The 21,334-nt window shown below is 52.9% G+C and overlaps 1 protein-coding gene across 5 annotated transcripts in view; it reads left to right on the top strand.

Annotated features, from left to right (window-relative positions):
- Positions 1–21,334, top strand: part of SHISAL1 (shisa like 1) — a gene marked incomplete at its 3' end in the record, with an annotated part of 110,764 nt that overhangs the window by 69,251 nt on the left and 20,179 nt on the right. For 4 of the 5 annotated variants that reach the window (XM_080939535.1, XM_080939531.1, XM_080939534.1 and 1 more), the window contains 3 exons: positions 4,531–4,626; positions 7,586–7,799; positions 17,527–17,848. In XM_080939535.1, the coding sequence (XP_080795661.1) occupies positions 4,560–4,626; positions 7,586–7,799; positions 17,527–17,848 (603 nt within the window). In that variant the 5' untranslated portion in view covers positions 4,531–4,559. Of the gene's footprint in view, positions 1–4,530; positions 4,627–7,585; positions 7,800–17,526; positions 17,849–21,334 lie in introns of those variants that run through there. The other variant, XM_080939532.1, reaches the window with a different exon arrangement.

Here is a 21,334-nt window from a genome sequence, read left to right on the forward strand (position 1 = left end):
AAGTTTAATCACTAGCTCATCACATGACTTCTAATGCCTGCCCCTACCAGGCCCTTCATCCATGGCATGGGACCTTGTCTATCAGGTTTGTTTGACCCTCTATGGCAGCTCATCAGGCGTTCATAGGATACCATGGTTACTGCAGAGGCAGGATGACGTTGACCTAAGTCACATAGACAGATCTGATATGGATGTTCCATATGGTTCAGAAGAGAGTGCCTGGGCATGGCAGGCAGGGCAGAGTCAAGACTCTGGATGTCCCCGAGGCCACTTGGAACCCAGAAAGCAAAGCAGTCATCCTCCCTATGGTTCTCAGCTTGTGCAGAGAAGCAAGCCCCTGACCCCTCACTTCATGAGCAGCACTGCTTCTGCCCAGACTAAGCATTTGGACAGTTAGGGCGGATACCATCTTGGGAGGACCTTGAGGGGTGAGAATCAGGAATGAAACCTGCAAATGGGCTGCACCCCTTGATCCTCCGGCCCTAGCTGCAAGGTGGAGAGGGTGGCCTGGGATTGGGAGGTAGCAACTGTAAGGGTTCAGGGGAGCCACAGGCCCTGAAGGCAGAAATCTATGCAGCAGGTTGTATGGGTGGTTAGGCAGAGCCAAGGCCCCAGTATGGAGCAAGGCCTTGCTTTCTCAAGTGCGTGAGTGACCTGATATGCTCTGTGGAATGGGGACCATGGCTACCTGGGAGCTGTGTCGGTGAGTGGCACTCGTGCTGAGAGAGCTAAAGGCAAGGACACTGGCCGCAGCCTCGTGTGAGGGCTTGAAATTATGGGAAGAGTCTTGAGACATCACAGTGGTCCTGTGAGCTTGCACACTTTCCACCTTTGCTCTAAGGCACAGGAGACTGGAGGTAGTTCTCCCAGTCCCCTGAGATGTGGTTACAAGAGGTGGCAAGGCCAGAAAGTAGCCCCAGGCAGAATAATTGGCCTTGAAGACTCCACCCACGAGTCTGGGTGACCCTGATGCTCTAGGCCAACGGGCTACCCTGCTCCTGCCCAGCAGGCTGGTATCAGGACTAAAGACGGGCACCAGGGAGCCACTGAAGTTGCTGAGTGTCCAGGCAATGGAAGAGGCCCTCCAGCATCTCCCTCCTGTCTCGCTGCCCCTGGCTCAGCATGCCCTTGCCCTGCCGAGCCCTGCTGATGGGAAAACAGATCCATTCTTGGCGGTGGGGTCTCATCTGTCTCACTAAGGTCTGTTACTCTTCACATGCCCTTCTTCCCCTCCCAGCCTCGCCAAATTCAGTGTTTAAAAATAACCCTGAACTCTCAGAGCAGCAGTCCCCAGCTGACCCACAGAGAGGGTGGGCCGTGGTGGTACGTGCCAACCATGGTCCTGGACCCTGTCAAACCTCAGTCACTCTCAGATACTTAGGTCTTACTGTTGGTGATAGAGCTACCACCCTAGGCAGCTGACTGTTTTTTAAAGTACTGGAACACACAGGGAGAAATCTCAGATGAGCCTACTCCTTACACTCCCTGGGAGGCCTCATGAGCCTCTGTGGTGTTTTGGCACTTGAAGGTAGAATGCTCTTAGCCTCCTGTCTCGGGGCTGAGTGGCTGTGTGAGATTGGGCAGAGTGAGTCTGCCTCCCTGAGCCTTGGCTTCCTCTCTGATGAACTGGTCTGTGGGTTGTGGGTTAGTGTGGACATTAGCCAAGGTAATATAGTTGTGTGCAGAGTAGAGCATGCTCCCTGAAGACCTGGCCAACATATGACAGTCACCTCTAGGGGTGTCACAATCCTCAGCGGCAGGAGGGACCTCTTTCAGTCCCTGTCCCTCTTCAGTGGAGTGAAATCCAGCAAGTGTCACTTTCTGCAGGTCCCAGTTCAGGACATCTGTGATGCTCCCTGCCGACCAGGGATGACAACCCTGGTAGATGTCTCTGAGGCCCAACTCAGATGAGGGGTGAGCATCTAGTTGAACCATGAAACTGAAAACCATTGAAACCTTTGAAGGCTGGGTCACAGTCAGACTCAGCCACCGGGTCACTTACTGTGACAGGACCTGCCAGGCCACAGGCTGAAATGTACACTGCTGACCCTGAGGATGGCATCATGTCACTGTCCTAGAGATGCCTGAGGATCAGAGGCTGGGATTCCCACAGGACCTGGGAACCCTAAGCTAAACCCCCCTACTTGGGCCCTGCGGGCAGGTCCTAGCCTAGGACCCTACTGGCCTGACAGAGGAACCCAGGAATGAGCCCTCTAAAGTTCAGCTTTGGACACCAGGAGCCCCCTACCCCCACCCCTTGGACAGTGACTTCCACCTCGATGTGCTCAGCACCAAACCCATGGTTGGTCTATCCTCAAAGTACTGGGATACATGAGTGTACGTCTCAGAAGAAACCAGTGGCATGTGCTCCACAGAATGCCCAGAATGCCTCACAAGGCACAAATGCTGTCTCACTATGGGAGGTAGAGTATGTGTAAGGCCATTTTGCCTCCTGTCTCAGTGGCCAGCAGAGGGAGGAGAGCCTAGTGGGGGAGTAGTTGGTGTCAGGAAAAGATGGGGTCTCATGGGTCTGGGTTGAGGGGCAAGTTGAAATAAGGGCAGACTTCCTGGAGGGGGCTGTACTTCAGTGACTCCAAGACTGGAAATTGACCGGAGGGCTGAGGTGAATGCCTCATGCTTAAAAGCCCAGCAGCTTTTTGATTCAGCATCCTCCAACCCCCTTCTCCATACTGAGACAGAAGTGGAGCAGCCCCGCCTCTCAGGGCCTCTCATGCCGGGAGGAGGGGCTGGGCATCTGGAGACCCAGACAGCCTCTGGAGGCCTCAGCTTCCCTGCCTGAGTTTGTACTGTAAGGAGCCCTGAGGGGTGTGGGCATCTCAGAGGCGCTTTTTCCTCACATTGCATTTTTTCAGAGCTGACTGACCCTGTGGGTTTCCACATGAAAATCCTTTCCTAAATGTTCTCAAAAGCCGTAATCTCTGTTCTTCCTCCCAGGAGGGCCAGGGGCGGGAGGCCAAGCACGGAGCAATTAAGCAGTTTAGGGCTCTAGAGGAAATGGAAAAGCAGGTAGGGTACAGAGAAGTCCTCCCCGGGGCTAGAGGAGCCACCAGGACTCAGTGATGAGCTTCAGTGACATTTGTATGATAGTCAAGCGTGTCCAAGGTCAGCACCTGTCTCTAGAGGCACACACACACATGTACACATGTGCACACACACACACACACACACACATACACACAAACATATACATACTCAAGGTTTAGGCTCCTGGGATATATATGGGGCTCTTCACATACATGCCTGGCCCATCCCAGTGGCCATCAGCCAGCCCTGGCTCTCTGATCCCTATGGAAGCAGAGAACAGTGCTCCCTTGGTGACCAGGTAGAGAAGGCTGAGGTAGGGTCTGGAACATTGTGAGCTAAGAGAGGGTCACTTCTCCATTGCCTGGGAGATGTTGAACTGTTTTATTGGCAGTGTACTTGGGCATTGACCCAGACTGTTCTTGGGATGCTGGTCTGTGCTATAAAGACATGTGAAGGGGTTGGGGTCTGCCCTGAAGATGTCAGGGACTGGAAAGAGGGCATACTACAGCCAAACTGGTAAAGGGCACAAGGTCTCCTACCTATGCATCGCATAGGCTGTGGTTACCAAGTTCTCAGTCGCTTTTTCTATAGATGTGACAGTTCTGGGCACTTTCTCTGGGCAACAATGAGCTAGATCACTCATGTTTGTATTACTGGGTCTGTCGTATTTCCACAAGCACAGTGGCTGGCAAATTGTTCCATAGGGTAGATCGTTGGAGAGCCCCCTTTCCTGTCATTTATGCAGTTCTGAGAATTGAACCCAGGACCTTCCACAGGATAGCCAAGCACTTCCTTTTGAAGGCTGAATAGTATTCCACTGTGTGTATTCATGTGTACGCATGTGGTTTGTTTATCCCCTCTTGTCTTTGGAGACTTAGATTATTTTAGCTGCTGTACACAAAAGCAGTGGTTATGGGGCTGGGAGTACACAGTGGAGTCTCTGTTGTGACTGGAGTCTCCCAGAGCTGTCCTGTGAATGCTCACCTATGAACACTGTGGCTTCCACTCTGGGACACACACCATCAGGAAAGGTTTCTTTGTTCACTGTTTGTTCTTTCATTGGTTGCTGTGGCCCTGGTGCCTAGAAGGTAGCCAGGCCAGCATCCATGTGCAGAAAGGTAAATGGAAGTCACCCTCAGAGACAGAGCAGGGAGGCAGGGTCTGTAGCCCTGAGATAGCAGAGGCAGAGGACTTGCCTTCCCCCTCCTCCCGGACACTTTGGATGGATGGCGATTTCACCACCTGAGCCATCGGCATCCTTTGATTAAGTCTCATTTTTCCGTGAAAAGCAAAGGAGGTGACGGGGCTGCTGGGGGAAGGTCACTCATTCCAGAGAGGAAATTGGATGGAGGTGTTTTTTATCCTCCATTCGCCCGCCCCGGCTCAGGCAAGCTCCTGCTGGCTGCTGCCTGTCTACCATCCCTCCTCTGTGGGTAACAAAGCGAGTGTGGAGAGACAGTTGCTGAGACTCTCTGTCTTACACAGGCAGCGCCGGACGGGTCAATGCCAGCCGGATGATGACCAGTTGTGGCCAGCGGTCCCGGAACGTGCTAGCAGTGTTTTCCCTCTTGTTTCCTGCAGGTAAAACTTGTGTGGGGCTCAGGGGATTGAGAATGAGAGAGAGAGAGAGAGAGAGAGAGAGAGAGAGAGAGAGAGAGAGAGAGAGAGGGAGAGAGGGAGGGAGGGAGGGAGGGAGGGAGGGAGGGAGGGGGCTGCATGTCAATAGAGTAAGGGTACCTCAGTCTCTGGATGGTGTTTCCCAGCCCTGGGATGAGCTGAGGTCCACTGGATGCTGGGGGGCAGTGGGGCTGCCAGAAACCTGCAATTCACATCCACTCCTCGCTCCGTGACTTCTGCAAGTCAAAACTGAGCCTGGAGATCACAGCTAGTGGAGGGGCCGGGATTGGGTATCACAGACTGTGGGCATCAAAGCCACACTCTTCTGGTACCTGGGCTGGTACTGCCTGCAAGCGTGGGCTCATAGAAACCAGATCCTCTGTGTCTCCAAACTAGAGCTGAGCCAAGACCAGAGACAGCCCAGCACGGCCAGCCAGGACCTAGACAGGGCCTGGCCCTTCACAAAGACTCTCTTGGCACTGTCTGTGTCTCACTCCTAGGTCTCTGTATCGGTCTGTTACTTAGTATAACTTCCATGTCTCCACACATCTCTCTTATGTGCCCCTCTGTTCCTTTCATAGATCTTTTCCACATGTCTCAGATCTCTTCCTGTCTGTGTGTGTGGCTCTGTTTCTCCTTTCTGACCTTCCCCACACCTTGGCCAAACCATTGCTTGGGACTGGTGGCTTCCTTCCCTCCTGCTTTGCTTGGGATGTAGTTTGGAGGGAGATTGTGATAGGAGTCTCAGGAGAGCAGAACACAGGCCAAGCTGAGGCCAGAGTCTGGGGTCTCCGTGTCTCTTCCCATGTGATGGGAGGGCCCTGGTCCTTAGCTCCCCAGCTCCTCCCTATGTGAAGGAGGCCCATGGAGAGGGGCCTGGCAGCCTCCTGCTACATGCTGTGTCTCCCCAGCTCTTCCCCATGTGGTACAGGGCCCTGGTTCTCATTATTCTGGGTGTGAGGACCCAGTCACCTCTTATTGCCACCGGTAACAGGGACTCAGAGGAGGCATGTGGGTGGTGCTCACATAGCTGAACAAGAGCTGACTCTGTCTGGGTCACCAGAGCTGGGGTTCACCATGCTTCACATAAGAGCTGGAGAGCTGGAATTCACAAGAGCTGGAGGCAGTGAAGCTGCCCCCACCAGTATTCAGAGCTCCTTGGAGCCCCACCACAGGGACTCTATCCTTTTCCAAAGAGGGGAAGGGGGGGATGAGGGGATGGAGGGGGGTGGATTAATCCTGATCCCCAGCCCAGGGCTCCTCTGTCTCTGGGGAAGCAGCAGGGTCTTCAGGTCACTGGGTAATGACTAAGGCCGGATGGCTATGGGGTTGTGAGCTGGTCCTGGGCAGGACCTGCCAGTCTCACCCCTATGTCCACAAATGCTTCTGCCAAGGCCTGACAGCCCCTTGCTATGTACTTTCTCACAGTCAAAAGGCCAGTACCAAAGCTAGGCTTGGACTTTCTGTTAGCACCCTAGGTATGTCTGGTATTCTTAGGTGTCCATGCCATGGCAGGGCTTCAAGGGGACATGACTGCTGTCCACTGCTGTCCACTGCTTATCTCGCCATGTCCCCAGCCCAAGCCCCAAGGCTTACCAGAATAGATCATGTCCCATGTTCCCTACCCTAGAGCTTTGTGTCATGGTAGGGCCAAAAGAGCTTCCATTCTGACTAGCATGCTTGGTGGGTCAAGGCTCTGAGCCTCCCTCATCTCTTCTGTTTGGTGGGAGTAGATGGGACTGGGTGGTATGTCTCCCTAGGGCACCACACCAAGGGGTCTCTGTTCCTGGATTGGCTCTACTCAAGATCAGAGCCTGAAGAGTCACTACCTCCCTACTATAGCCACAGAAGGAGGAACTATCTATCCTTCAGAGAAGGGCCTTGGGAACCAGCCTAGGCACCAGCTCTCAGGGTGTCCGCCCCCTGCCAGCTGGCCCGCTGGGGTCCCCCGTGGTGGCGCTGTGTGGGCTGCAATCTAATAACCTCTCAGCCGACAGAGCTTCTTGTGGGAGCTCTAAGAAGCCAGGGCCTTTGTGCCTGTGATTTGCCAGTGCCAAGAAACCCCTTTTCAGCGATACAAATTAGATACAGCGAACCCTTTATGAAGATACTAATTAAGCCAGAGACAGCCTCTCTGCTTTCCCATTGTTGCTTTGTTCGAATTCGGTCCTGTTTATCACTATCAGCTCATCCTTCTCTGAGGCAGAGAAGGCTGAATAGGGGCCTCTGTCTGTGAGCCAGGGAGAGAAGATTGCGGACCAGCACAGCCCCCTTACTGTATGTGTGGATCCCAGAGGGAACCTTGCTCGCTCTAGGACAACAGCTTCTATAATGGAGTCACTGCTTTCAATAAATGTGGACCCCAGGTCATACGTGCCTTTTTTGTGGTCTGACACTCAGGGAAGCTTGGCTCACAATGAACCTGCTCTGGGGCAAACAGAGAGGCAGGGGTGGGAATTGGGGGTGGGTGCAGGAGCTGGCTTTGAGTTCTGTGCCATCACCACTGACCAGCTCCTGGTGAGTCCTTTAGGCCTCCCCAGGTTCAGTGTTTCCACCTTCAAAGTGACATCACAAGCCTGTTAGGTGACCATGTAAACTTAGTGAGGAGACCCCCACCCTAGGACACAGACTGGGTTTCTAGTCACTATGGGCTGAGATGCTGAAGGCGGCCCAACTACAGATGAGCTTCGAGGAGCTCCAAGGAGCATTCAGCCTGGGCTATTAGGGCTGTTGCTGTGTCAGAGCTGGAGAACAGAGAGGTCCAGGAGGCTTTGGGGCAGAAGTGAGGCTCTTTCTGGACCATGAAGAATTCCTATGGAAGGGAGGGGCCCGTAGGACCCCGGAGCAGGCTACCAGTCCCTTCTGCTCAGCACCTGTGAGCTGCCAAGGGGATTTCGGCAAACCTGGTGTTTCTGTATTCCAGTCCTGTCCGCACATTTCCGGGTCTGTGAGCCTTACACGGACCACAAAGGCCGCTACCACTTTGGTTTCCACTGCCCCCGGCTCTCGGACAACAAAACCTTCGTCCTTTGCTGTCACCATAACAACACGGTCTTCAAATACTGCTGCAACGAGACGGAGTTCCAGGCGGTCATGCAGGCAAACCTTACAGCCGGCCCCGAGGGCTACATGCACAAGTGAGTACCGACACCCTCTCCCCACCTCCCAACTGCTCTGGCCACTGCCCACCCCTGCCCTGGGGATGCTCCAGACAACACACACAAGAAGGCAGCAGGCCTAGAGGTAGACTTGAAGCAACCTGGGTTTCTGGCTTGACTGCTCTCTGAGTTTTACAGTTCCCATCTGAGAACTGGGCATACGGTACCCACCTGAAGAGCAGAGATGGGGAGGACTGCTGCAGAGGTTGAGTGGGGCCATGTCTGTGAAGCTTGGAATTCCCCTGAACTGTTTGATGATTTTCATTCGATAACGGTAATAGCATTGATGCTGAGCCTGATCCCTTCAGAGGCAGTGAAAACACGTGGAAATCAGGTTTCCAAGAGGAATTTGCTGGCACAGAAGCGGAGGCTGTATGACGTGGGGCGTGGCGGGCACACACCTCTATTTGAACAAAGTTGACCATCCTTTACTGTGTTGGAGGTGGAGGCGGGAGGCAGGGAGGAGAGGGAGGAGGGATCATTGCCTTTCTTGTATGCTAGCTGCTGATGTGGTTCTGTGCCAATTTCCTTTCCTACTACCTTTTGATGCTTTGCTTATTTTTAGCAAGAAATCTTTATATATGAAGGAAATAAGATACACATATTTTCTGGTGCTCCTTTCACTTTGAGGTGATTTTTACACATGTTCAGCAGTCTTGTGATCACAGGATACCCTTTTTTTTTTTTAATAGCACCTAATGTTTGCCCTTTTGAGAAAGGCCTTTCTTTCAAAAAGCGTCAGAAAAATTCTGTCTTCTATGTCGTGTTTCAAATTTTGCTTGCCAGTCTCTTATCTGTTGTTTGGGTCAGACTCAATCTAATGTAAATATTCCAACGGGAACTGGGTTTTATCTTTGATGTACAGAAAATATCTTAGTTTCTTTTCCCATTGCTGTGATAAGGCACCTGGACTAGAACAATCTAAGGGAGAAAGGACTGATTTGGCTCACAGTTCCTGGGGGCACAGTCCGTCATGACAGAGCAAACATGGCGGCAGGCAGGAAAAGTCTGACAGAAAGAGAAGAAAGCTGTTTGGCCACAGTATACCTGGGAAGCAGGGAGTGAAGAGGAACTGGGTCCAGGTTATAAAAACTCAAGACCAGCCCCCTAGTGACTCACTTCTTACAGCAAGGTCCCATGTCCTAATTGGTCCACAGCTTTCCCCAACAGCGCCACCATCTGGAGGCCAAGTGTCCAAGCACTTAAGCCTGTGGGCAACGTTCGACCTCCCAAGACCAACAAAGCCCCATTTTACTGCTGAACTGTCTGCCTTCTTTCTGTCTACTGGTGTGACATTAAAGCTCACCCTATGCTATAATGTGCCACATGTGAGCCCCAGGGCAGACTGTCATAGCTCTGTGGCCTTTGCTGGTCCATGTCATATGCTAGTGTTACGCTGTGTGAGCTGCTGACTTCTAGTCTGACTTCCTGCTTATGTGGTTCTCCTGCTCTGTGGGCCCCATCAGAACAGAACCAAAAGGTCCTGTTAGCTCCTGTAGTGCAATGAGCTACCCATAAGAAGCAACTTTTTGTGACATTGTTTCTTTGTCAGATTTTGGCGTTAACTGTTTCCACTCAAGAGCACACAGCCTGTTTACCCACTGATTTGAATTTTCTAGGCAAGTGTTCCACCTCCGAGCCATCCCCTGCCCTTCAGCAATTCTTTTGTAATGCTTTTAGTTTTCTATGTAGGGAAGACGTGGGTGACGTCTGCGGTTTGTTTCGAGCTTGTTCTTTTCACGTTGCTCTCAGAAATAGCCTCTTTCCTCTTACCCTCCTGACTACAGATGATCAAAAGTTAGGAATCTTCATTCATGAATTCAGTCCTCAGTTTCTGTAATGCCTTTTCAATAGATTCTCTCCTGCTTCCGGTCATGCCACTTGGAAGAAATAACCCTGGACACCCCCTTGCTTCCTTGTGAGGCAGGAGCTCACAGGGTGGCTCTGAACTCACAAACTTGTGTGGACTTTCCTGGACCCTAATGCCAGCCTTACTTTCACATTTTCTGGTTTTTGGTTGTTTGGTTGGTTTGGTTTTTCTAGACAGGGTTTCTCTGTGTAGCCTTGACTGTCCTGGAAATTTCTCTGTAGATCAGGCTGGCCTTGAACTCACAGAGATCCACATAGCCCTACCTCCCCAGTACTGAGCTTAAAGAAAGACCTGCCCACCAGTGACTTTTTTTTTTTTTTTTTTTTTTTGTTCTTGGTTTTATTTGCTTGTTTGTTTTCCTCTTCCAGATGCATAGGCTAGTGTCTCTAAAACAGGTCAAAGGTCAGGCATTCTTATTATCCTTGACATTATGGGACACTTCAAATCCTTCCCTGGGGGTTGAAGGATTTTCCCTGGTAGTAGCTGTGGACTGAATGGGCAGATTATGGAGTGGCTGTTGATAAGATTCGTGGTAGTGCTTGGAGCACCAGGGCTGAGGACTGAGCCTCTAGCTCTGTCTGCCTCTGGAGCTTGAGGCTTTGCTACCAGACTCTGCTCGCTCTGGAGAAGGTGCCTGTTTCTTTTGGGTGGGCAGGAGATGCAGACTCTCTGACTAGCATCCAAACCTCTCCTCCTCCCACCATGGCCAGCTCCTGAGAGCTCCTTTCTCAGATGCATGGTGCTTCCCCTGAATATCCTGCCATCTGCTTGGGCCTCTGAATAATCCTGTGTGTGAAGTGGCTCAGCAAGCACGGTCCATCATAGCAAGGGCTGGAACCAAGCCGGGAATTTGGCCTCAGCCTTTTGTAAGACCACGGGCTTTTTCCATGTGGGGAAAGGTAGTGCCAGGCACTGGGGTTGGAAGTCAGAGTGCTCCAGGTATCCTGCGAAAGCCAGGCAGAGGCTGGGTCCCGCAACTAGACTTCCTCGAGGTCTGGCACCTGGGGTCTGGAAGCCTCCCCTAGAAGCCCACAGGTTTCTATAATCTGCTCCCACAGGGTTTCCCACAAGGCAGGCACAGGGGCCCGGCTGTTGCTGCTGACTGACAATACCCAGGGCCTTCCCCCAGAAGGAGTAGAAACCGTGATGCTCTGAAGCTTCGCTTGAGTTTTTAATCATTGGCTTTCAGAAGCACTCCTGGGGCAAGGCATCTGAATCTCTGTGCTGTCTGTCCCTCCGTGCTAGTCACGGGGACATCCCACACGCATCCCGCTGACCTCAGTGTCCCTTGACAGATGTGGGGTCTGCTGACCTAGAGCAGCCTCCTTTGTAAGCCTCTAGCCATCTTCCTCATACTCCCTCTCCATAAATAGGGATGTGAGGCGAGATAGTTGGCTCCTGCTTCTCATCACCAAGGGCACCCTTTCTAGGGGAGCCGAGGCAGCGAGACCTAGAAGTAAGCGGAGTAGGTACGTGTGGAGATGAGTAACTCTCTGGGCAGACTCCTCAAAGAGGAGGAGGGGTCATAGATGAGACTTTTAGGCCTGGCCTTCCAGATGGGACAGAGCTTCCTAGACAAGGTCAGGGCCTCCTAGCCAGAGGTGGGGTTTTCCAGACAGAGGTGAGCCTCCCAGCTAGGGGTGGTGCTTCTCAGCCAGGGGCGGGGCTTTCCAGTCAGGGGTGGGACCTCCTAACCAGGGTTGGGGCTTCTTAACCAAGGTCGGGGCTTCTCTGCCAGGGCTAATGGGAATTCTCTCCTGAAAGCTCTAAGCTGCATATCATGGAGTCAGCAATTGGGATGAGGATCTTGGAGGCCTAATCATTCCACAAAAGCCAGAATGTGGCCTGGGAAGGAATCAAGCCCCACAGAGGGACAATGGGAGCCCTCTGTCCTATTTCCATGCTCAGAGCTTTGTGGAAAAGACCCAGGCCCAGGGGGACCTTTAGTAGGAGTTGGCTCCAGATAGACTCGGTTACAGAAGTGTGACACTAGGTGAATCTTTGGGAGTTTCAGGATGACAGCCCAAAACATGGCCAAAGAAGGTCTCTGTAGGGTGGGCTCACAGTGTGGAGACCACTTGTGGATTCACTACCATTTAGGGCCTTTGCCATACCATAGGACAGCCACCTGGGTCTCCATCAGTCCCAGATTCTCTGGAAGGAAGAAGGGAGAAACCAAAAACATGTTCATGAGGTCTCTTGTCCTAGACCCCAGCAGGTTGACAAGGGTTGAGGTTGGGGACATAGACACCTTAGTTCTGTCATCCAGCCACAGATCCAGGAAGCTGGGCCTTATCTGAAGCCAGGGAAGCCATCCCATCTCTACTGAGGCTGAAGATCTCAGGCCTGTTGTTACCCCCAGAGGGCCGTGTTCAGAGTGCAGGCTCCTCCTTCTCCTCCACCACAGTGAATCAGCAGGAGGTGGGCTGGTGACCTGCTCTTATTTATTTGTGTTTTCTGGATAAACAGAGTATTGTGTGGCGATTCCAGCTGCCTGGCAGAAAGGCAAGCTACTGAAGGAAAGGGGGCTGCTTTGCCAATTCCACCACCGCAGCAAGATGCCTGCTTCCAACCAAGCAGGCAGCCAGGGGCCAAATAAGGGCCAGCCAGGTACCTTGCACCCCTCCCAGGGTGGCCTTGTCCCTGACAAGTCAGGGAGGCCTTTGCTCAGAGCTGCAGAAGAAAGCAAGTTCTCTCTGTGTGTCTCTCTGTCTATCTTGTGCTTGCATCTCTCATCTCTCTCTCTCTCTCTCTCTCTCTCTCTCTCTCTCTCTGTGTGTGTGTGTGTGTGTGTGTGTGTGTGTGTGTGTGTGTGTGTGTGAGAGAGAGAGAGAGAGAGAGAGAGAGAGAGAGAGAGAGTGTGTGAGTGTCTGTTTCACTCTCTGTCTCTGTCGGTCTGTCTGTGTGTGTGTGTGTTTCACACTCTGTCTCTTTGTCCTTCTGTCTCTCTCTCTCTGTCTCTGTCTGTCTGTCTCTCTCTCCAGAGGCAGGATGCCAGACTGTGGCTAGGGAGGAGGGGCCTGCAGGTGAGGAGATGGGTCTCCACGAAAACAGAGCAGTTGGTGCTTCTGGGCATCACAGGCAAGTCAAGGCCTCTTCTTCCTGATCTGTGCCAAAGCACTGATTTCTCAGTGGTCATAGTGAAGCTTCCAAAGTGTGGAGTTATCACTCAGCACCCTGGTGACCCAATGTGGCATCTCCCATGGCCTGACCCTGGCTACCCAAAGTAGGGTGGGAATCACTGAGTCATACTCTTGCCAAGGTTTATCTGATGTAAGATCTCTTCACACAGGATCATTCTTGAAAGGACCTTCTAGAACTACCATAGTTTCTTGCCTGAACACCCCTTCCCCTAACCCTATAAATAGATACCTGCCCCAGGATTTCCTTGCCATCCATACAGAGTTATTACATGTGAGCAAGTCCAACAGACAGGCCTGAGAACCAGAGAGGGTGGAAGCATGTCTGAAACCACACAGCTCACAAGGTCATAGCAATACCCAGTTGTCACCTGGACCCAGCTGTACTGAGGTGTCATCCTCATGGGACACTTGAAGCTCAGCACATGAAATGTCATGGCTCAGGTTGGTGTGGTGGTCCCCCATCTAGGGCAGGATGATCTGTGGCAGAGGAAAAGCCACAAAAGTAAAGTCACAGGTGCTGTCTCCATCGCACCCAGTTCCACCCCAGCCCTGGAGAGCAGCATCTGCGTGTTTGTTCAAGAACAGAGTCTGGGAGGGCCACTGGGTCGAACTGGCTCTGTGTGCAGCATGCTGCCTCCTGACCCTGTGGCCCTGCCCTTTGGTTAAGCCTATTAGCAGCAGGGCCAGAAAAGACAGCAGCTGACCCCACTGGGACATCCTCTGGCAAGGAAAGGGACTTTTTTTTTTTTGTATTAGTGAGCTTTACCTCCCAGGTTACTAAACACAAGATCTGTGCCACCCATGCCGGCACTAGCCAGCCTTGTCCTGGACATGTGACCTTAGGCAAGGTACCCTGCGCTTGTCTGTGCCTAGACCTATTGAGGCATTCCCAGTGATTTTCATTTGTGATTGTTTAGATTCTGTAGCTCAGGCTAGCCATGAACTTGAGATCCTTGTTCCTCAGTCTCCCAAGTGCTGGGGTCACAGGTGTGCCACCACCACACCCAGCTTCCTCTGCCTTCATTGGTTTCTTCCCTATCTGTTTTATTTTGTCTGAGGCAGGGTCCCATGTAGCCCAGACACATTGCAAGTCCTCCAGTGGGAAGGTTCCACTACCGCTCTGGAAACCCCAAGGTTTGACTCACACAGACCTGTACACGGCTCCTGCCACTGTCTGAGGCTGGGCGGTCACAGAAACCCCACCACAGCATCTGTCTTTTATCTTTGCCCTCCATGCCGAGGCCCCACATCTGGGTGCAGTTAATCTCCAGATTGCCTATTTTAAATGGCATTTTAAAAAGTAAAGGCTCAAATCCTTGCAGCCTGCAGGCCTTGGAGAACATGGATGGCCTAGGGGCTGCAAGCTGTTGTGGAGAGAGCTGTGGTCCTGGTACCCCACCTGCCACACACAGGGCATGCTCAAGGTAGACTGCAGACTTGGGAATAAATAAACAGACAGGCCAGGATAGTGTCCAGCTGTGGGCCCTACACACAAGGAGCAGCAACCTTTCATTAGACAGAATGCTCAGATGAGAGAGCACGGAACTTGTTCTTAATTCCTAATCCAGGTAGAACCAAAATGATAGTAGAAAATCTGGGGACTCCCTTTCTGGTGTCTGTTTTAGATTTGACCTTGGGATTTCCCAGGATTGAGCACACTCCGAGGTTGTAGGGACCTGGCTCCAAACTCCTGGCCTGGAATGGAAATTCCCACTCCCTCCCCCTCTCCCACAACCACACCCAGAAGTCATGGGAGCATTGGTCCAGCCTGTCAATTAGAGCAGGAAGACCGTGGCTGAAGCAGTCCTGCCCTGATGGGTGGGGTGGGAACTATGAACAGCCTTCTGCAGACTTCATTCATAAAGCGGGACTCACAGAGCATACTGTGGGAGCGGCCCTGTCAACCTTACAATGTACGGCGCTGAGTGGGTAGAAGCCACTGGGACCCAAATTCAGCTCTTCAAAATTCATTCTTAGGGGGATGAGCCTCCGTTTCCAGTTCTGTGAGACAGGAATGGCTTTGTCACCGTGACTGCTGGCCTGTGGCCGCTCATATGGGGCTCGTCTGTAAAAACGGGGTTCTTACTCTCAGCCCAGAGAGGCACAGGGTCAGGTTGACCGTTGATGTGCCAGTCACACAAGTATAACACCTGGCCAGCGCTGGTCGGTATCATGGCGCCTGCGTCCTGCCCATCCCTGGTTCCCACTGTGTCAGTACCACATGGGTGTGTTTGACATGATCCCAACCTGCCTTGGGGGAGTCCTCACGGGGCCTTCTCCAGTCTTACAAGTGAAAACAGGCCACAGGGTGATCTCAGAAACCCAGTGACGTGACCCACATGAAGTTCAAGGAGGCTTCCTGATGACCACTCTTGGACCCAGCATCGGGGTCTGCTGCGTGCACAGGAGGCAGGGAGTTGGCTGGCAGGGGTGCATCACAGATATGGGACTAGGTCTCTAAGCCTTGTGTGGTACTTTGGAACTGCTTATGTTGGGCTTAGCCAAGGTGCTCTGGGGGAATTCAAATCCTGATACTGCTGTCACGGTTGGGGAATCTTAGAGAAGACTTTGGTCCACCCAGAGGTACCTCTCCCTGTCCAGTTTCTACCTTAGACAATGATAGATCTGTTTTCTTTCAACTTAGCACTGTGCAGAGCAGAGAGGACCTTTAGCTGCCCCCTTGCCCTGTGCTGGCTTTACTGTGTTTCTAGCTCCAGGCAGGACCACCACCCCACCTGCTCTGGATGCCAAACAGCATCTGCAGAGAGCGGCCCTGCTCCCTCCCCGCCTCCTCAGCCCCCAGGCTGCTGCCATGGGAACCACCAGGAACAGCCTGGTTTTCAGAGCCCTGCCATGGGGGCTGCAAGAGAGAGAAATCGGAGGAGAGCTGGGTGCCTGGGACCAGAGCCCACCTAGACATCTGTCTCCCACGAGCTTGTGAGTTGGGCTCTTTGCCTTTTTCCTCTGGTAGGCATTCTCTGCTGTGTTCTGACAATCCAGGCAAAGCTAGGGTCCATTAATAAAAGGCTCCCCACTTGGCTGTCAGTCACTCACACCTTAGCATCCTAGTCGTTGGCTGAGAGATGAGGTTGTAGAAAGGCTTCCCTGTTTAAGATTGCTAGGTACTTAGCCCAAGTACTGACTGGCATTGAGTTCTAAGCACCTGTCTTAAGGCTGCCAAGCTCAATGTATACAGCATGGCAGAGCCTTACCCCCTGAACTCCCATTGCCCTGATTCCCAAGAGAAGTCTTCCGTCCAAGAAATTGGCCAGCTGGGAAACATTTTGAATAGAGAAAAAGTGGGCTTACTGGCTCTGCTTTTACCCTGGCAGGGATGGGACAGGGGATAGCCACCAGCTCACCGTTACAGGCCACAGCTAGAGCTAGGGGTCAGCCTTGGAAGATGGAGAGGTGGGTATCTTAGGTTGAGGGGAGACTTAAGACTTGGAGATAGGCGGGGTTTCTCATAGACCACACAACAAACAGACCCAGCCGAGCAGTCCAGGCGCCGTTCCTGGCTCAGGCAGGAGGTCCAGGTCCTTCTGGAGTGGAGCTTTTCAGCTTGCCTCTTCTAGGTTGGTCAGCAGCTTCTTCTCAACACCCTGGCTGGCCCATGCCCACTCAAGCAGATGCCCATGGCAGGGAACAGACTGAAGTGGGTGTCACTTGAGCAGTTAATAAACCAGTCCCTTTAAATGGTCCAGTCCCTGGCAGGTTCCAGGCAGCAACCAAGCTGTGGTGGCAAACATGGAAGCAGCCTGCCCTAGGGGACTAAGACCCCAGCCTGGGGCAGGGGAATCAGGGATACAGATATGCCAGGTGATGGGAACCAAAGAAGAGGCTGAACTTCATGAAGACTTGGGGGATTGGAGCAGTCTCAAATGAGGGTACCCCAAACAGTGGGGCAGAGGGGAGGGAGATGGGGACATGGGAAAGGCAGAGGGCTTGGCCTATGTACAAGCACTGAGCAGGGGGTGCACAGTTGTATGCTTCAGTGACCAAGTTGAGCTTGTAGTGGGTTGGGGACATTTAAAGCAGTCAATCCTAAGGTCTCTTGCCACCTCTGCCAGGAGACTGCAGCCTCTGTAGGGGAACAGGGGGGTGATGGAGTGGCCAGGGATATGACTTGGCTAGTAGGGTGTTTTCCTCGCATGCAAACTATCTTAAAGTCATAGAGATTAGGATTTCTCTGTGGTCAGAAGGGAAAGACTTCAGCAAGGGCAGGGGCTGAGCTGAAGTGGGAGGCATGGACAACTGCGTAGGGAATTCTGCAGAGGCTCTGAAGGTGCTGCACCCCTGCAGTGGTGGGGTTCAGACACATGTGGGATGTGACTTGGTTTACTGCTTCCTCAAAGCCATGGCAGGCCTCTGGCATCTGCTCTAGGGAGTGAGACCAGGTAGAACGGAACTGGAGTGTCCCAGGAGCAGTTGTGGTAATCACAAAGCCAGAAGGGAGCCTGGCACATACAAAGAGATGAGGGGGACAGGGCTCTTGCAAAGGGCCTATTAGGGAAGGACCCAGGGAGCCCAGCCTAGAGCTTAGGGCAGTGGACAGTGTGGTGTGAGGGAGACAGGGCAGGTTGGGGTGGAGCCTAGTGCCGGAAGTATGTGTTTGTTAACCTGTGGTTGGTTGCTGGCAGACAGAGCTGGGGCTTCTGGGAGTGTGGCTCAGTCTCTGTTTCTCTCTCCCCAGCAACTACACGGCCCTGCTTGGAGTGTGGATCTACGGCTTCTTTGTGCTCACGTTGCTGGTCCTGGATCTGCTCTATTATTCTGCCATGAACTACGATATTTGCAAGGTTTACCTGACGAGGTGGGGGATCCAGGGACGGTGGATGAAACAGGACCCCCGGCGGTGGGGGAACCCTGCTCGAGCCCCCCGGCCAGGACAGCCGGCCCCACAGCCGCAGCCTCCCCCTGGTGCCCTGCCGCAAGCCCCCCAGGCCGTGCACACGCTGCGAGGAGATACGCACAGCCCACCCCTGATGACCTTCCAGAGCTCATCTGCCTGGTGAGTGTTTGCAACAGCAGCCTGGGTGGACTGGGCTCTGTTACTGCTCCTGCATTCGGATCCACGGGTGACCTGGTTATTTGCTGTCCTTACTATTCGCCAAGGAGGACTTGAAGCCTCTCACATTGTGGCAGCACGTGTATGTCTAGAAGAAAAGCCAAAAAAAAAAAAAAGGACGGGTTGTCACTTGAGTTTCCTAGTGGCCAAGGCGAAAAGGGAAGTTGGATGGCTTTTCAAGTCTTTGTGATCTGGTCAAAGGAAAGAAAGTTTATCGTGGATGGGGAGAAAAGTGTCCAGCGTGAGGTCAGGAAATAAATCTAAATCTATCCTTTAGTTCCTGGAGGTGACTCGGGCAAGCTGTCCCATGGACGCTCAGGAGAGAGAAGTATGCTGGCAAGGGAAGTGGCATGTCAAATGCTTGGCTTTGGGGATGGCCAGGTCTGGTTTCATCTGGGCAGCTGTCAACTCTGCCCTACTCCAGTATGATACTGATGGTGAAGGGGTGGCGGCATTGGTGCCCAGCACTAAGGACTTTGAGAACAGATGTCTCACGGGGTCAGTTAGCCCAAGAACAGAGATATATATAAGCATGGCCTTGGCTCAGGGTCATGGGTGGGCGGGGCCTGGGCCTGGTGGGCGGGGCCTGAGTGGGTGGGGCCTAGGGCCTGAGTGGTAGCTGTAGTACTAAGATTCTGAGCACAGCATCTCTGGGGTCGCAGCCCAGCACCCAGCCTGCAAGATCATCTTGAACCTTCCTGCTGGCGACCTGCACTTTCCAGCACAGTGACCACCAGACTCTCTCATCTCTCAGCACTGGGCCCTGCCGGCGACCGGCCATCACACACTGGCCAGTTTTGTTAGTTATATCACCCTTTGACCTTCCCATCCCTGTGAGAAGCCAGGGCACTACACCACTCCTTGGCTTATCCTGGACCACCCCTCACATAGTAGACACACAGTGCATCTTTGCTGCTATCCCGGGAGGTACAGGCAAGCTTGTTAGCCACTGCTGGAGCAGCTCCCAGGTAGCGACCTTTTCAATAATGAATGGTGTGAATAATTAATCAGATGCACTTACCAAGTCTTGTGCTTACGGATCCAGGAAATGCCTGTCTATCATGCAGGAGACAGCCACTGTCTGTCTCTCCTTGGATGAGCCCCAGGCTGACTCCTGTGGTAGGAGGTGAGGGTGTGGAGAGCTACCATTCAGGGGGAGAGCAAGACCCAGACCCAGAGAAAACTAGACAGTGAGCAATGTGTTTACTGTACCTAATGATGAGGGTTCCCAAAGTATGTACCTCAACATCCAGGGCCCACTGGCAAAAGGACCTGGTGGGGGCACCCTGGTTTCAGTTGGAACAGTATAGTGTTCTATACTCACAGCTAAAGTGTTTGCCTGCCTGGAGGTCACAGTGCCTCCTGATGTCCCTGGGTTACCTGCTGTGAGCCCTGTGTCTGTCTCAGTGTTTCCCCTCCCCCACACTGGTTTTCACCAACATGGACATATTATGCACCTACTGTATGCCAACTGTCATGCTGCGCCTTTGGGATGCAGGTGTAGAAGAGTATGCCCAGAGCTTCCCAACTATCCCTGCCCCCCTAGTCTCCTCTTCAGACTTGGGTAGTTGTGCCTGAGACCACATGGCTGCCTATCCAAACCATGGCTCCAAAGCCTACATGTGATGGGTTGGGGGAATGTTCTAGCCATTGGCCACATACAACCTCCCTGTCATGTTCTGTCCTTGGTTATGCCATGAGTTTTCATGAGACTTCAGGGTTTTTCTCCCAGAGGAGAAGAAACAAGGAGAGGGTTGGGCAGCTATGTGGGACCTCCTCCTTTGCCACCCCAGGGTCCCCTGGGAGACTAGAGGAATAAGGGTGCAGGACTTAGGAGGACATCTTCTGAGCTTAGCCCATGGCTTCTCCCTTCTTCATCCTGACTTGCGTAGAAGACCTCTGCATCTTGGCTGTCTGACTCTCTGGCTTCTATGTCACATAGCCTCCAACAAAGGAGCCAAGTCATCAAGAGGTAGCAGACCCATATGTCACCTTGGGAGGCTTGAGGCTACATGATCAGTTGGGCAGGACAGGTCAAAGGCTCCTGCAAGATGGAGACCCAGGCAGCTATGGGAGGACTTGGTTGCCTAGGCTCTCGGGTACCCCTGCCCTGCTATGCCACCAGCCTCCCAGCTAGCAGCAGGGTCACCCCCTGGCTACCAGCTGGGACTTGATAAGTGTCAAGCCCTGGATGGCCCCTAAGTTGCCACTTCTGTAGCAATACTGAAGACCCCAGGAGCTGCGGCATAGGCTTGGCTCCTTAGGTCCTATGAAGACAATTGACTGTGTGGCTGAAGGCAAAACCTGGTGCCAAATTAAACCGCCAGGTATACGGAGCCTCAGCCAGCTCTGGCTCTGAGTTAGGGAATGGTGGAGCCTGGTGAGTTGGAGACTCGCTGCCTTCATTGAATTTTGCCGAGGAACTTTAGTTCAGATTCTCAGACCCCGAGAACTCTGTTCAGATGACCCGAGACTCCTCCGTTCCCTGTGGCCTCGGTACCCTCCACCTTGAATCTGCCCTTACCATTCCCGGGGCTCTGCCTTCCTCGGGCAGAAGTGCTCCAACCTCCTCCTTGTCTGTAGATTATAGTGGTCACTGTCCCCTGTTGATAGTTCCAGAAGCTTGTTTTCCTGAGGTGTCTGGTGGTTCCAGGCTCTCAGCCCATGTTGGGGCTGCCTTTGGCTCATAGCGGATGCTCAGAGAGCATGCTCTGACAATGCACTGGGTCAGCCGGTGCACAGGCGCGGTGCAGGATTTGGCCGAGCATGGTTACCCCCAGCCCAGGCCCCCAGGGCCATCTGGAGCGAGCTGCTGGTGCCCTTCATGAAGCTCAGCATATCTGCCTCCTCATCCCATCCTGCCAGTCCTGTGACAGGTGGAGAGAGGTCAGTTGTCATCTGGTCACCCCATCCTCGTCCTTGGCAGTCCTTGGCACATATGTAGGGTAATACGCAGACACAAACACACACACACACACTCTTCCCAATTTCACTGGGACTTGGCATGTATTTCGTCAGGGTCTCAAAGGCTAAATCGTCCTTACTTCATGAGTAGGAAAATTGAGGCATCGTGTGTGTTTGGGCCACATCGTGCTGATGATGGCAGAGCCGAAGCGTGGGTGACTCGGGGAGCCACCATCACCAAAAAGTCTACTCCAATACGCGTGGTGGCTCCCAAAGCTCCCCGGACTCCTCTGAGCACCTCCCAGTCAGCTCTACTGAGGAGTTACTCTCTCTCTCTAGCAACATGGTGACAGTTCCTCTAGGTGACAGTTCGCTGTTCTGTCACCTCCTGGCATGGCCCCTGAGTCTTGTGACTTTTCAGCGTTTCTTCCCCTTCCTCCAGGAGGAGGTGTTGCAAACATCTGCACAGCCCAACACTCTACCACTTATGTCTGTAGATGAGGAAACTGAGGCACATAGCAGTTTGGTG

The sequence above is a fragment of the Micromys minutus genome, assembly GCF_963924665.1.
Source record: "Micromys minutus genome assembly, chromosome: 27".
NCBI classification, from domain to species: Eukaryota; Metazoa; Chordata; class Mammalia; order Rodentia; family Muridae; genus Micromys; species Micromys minutus.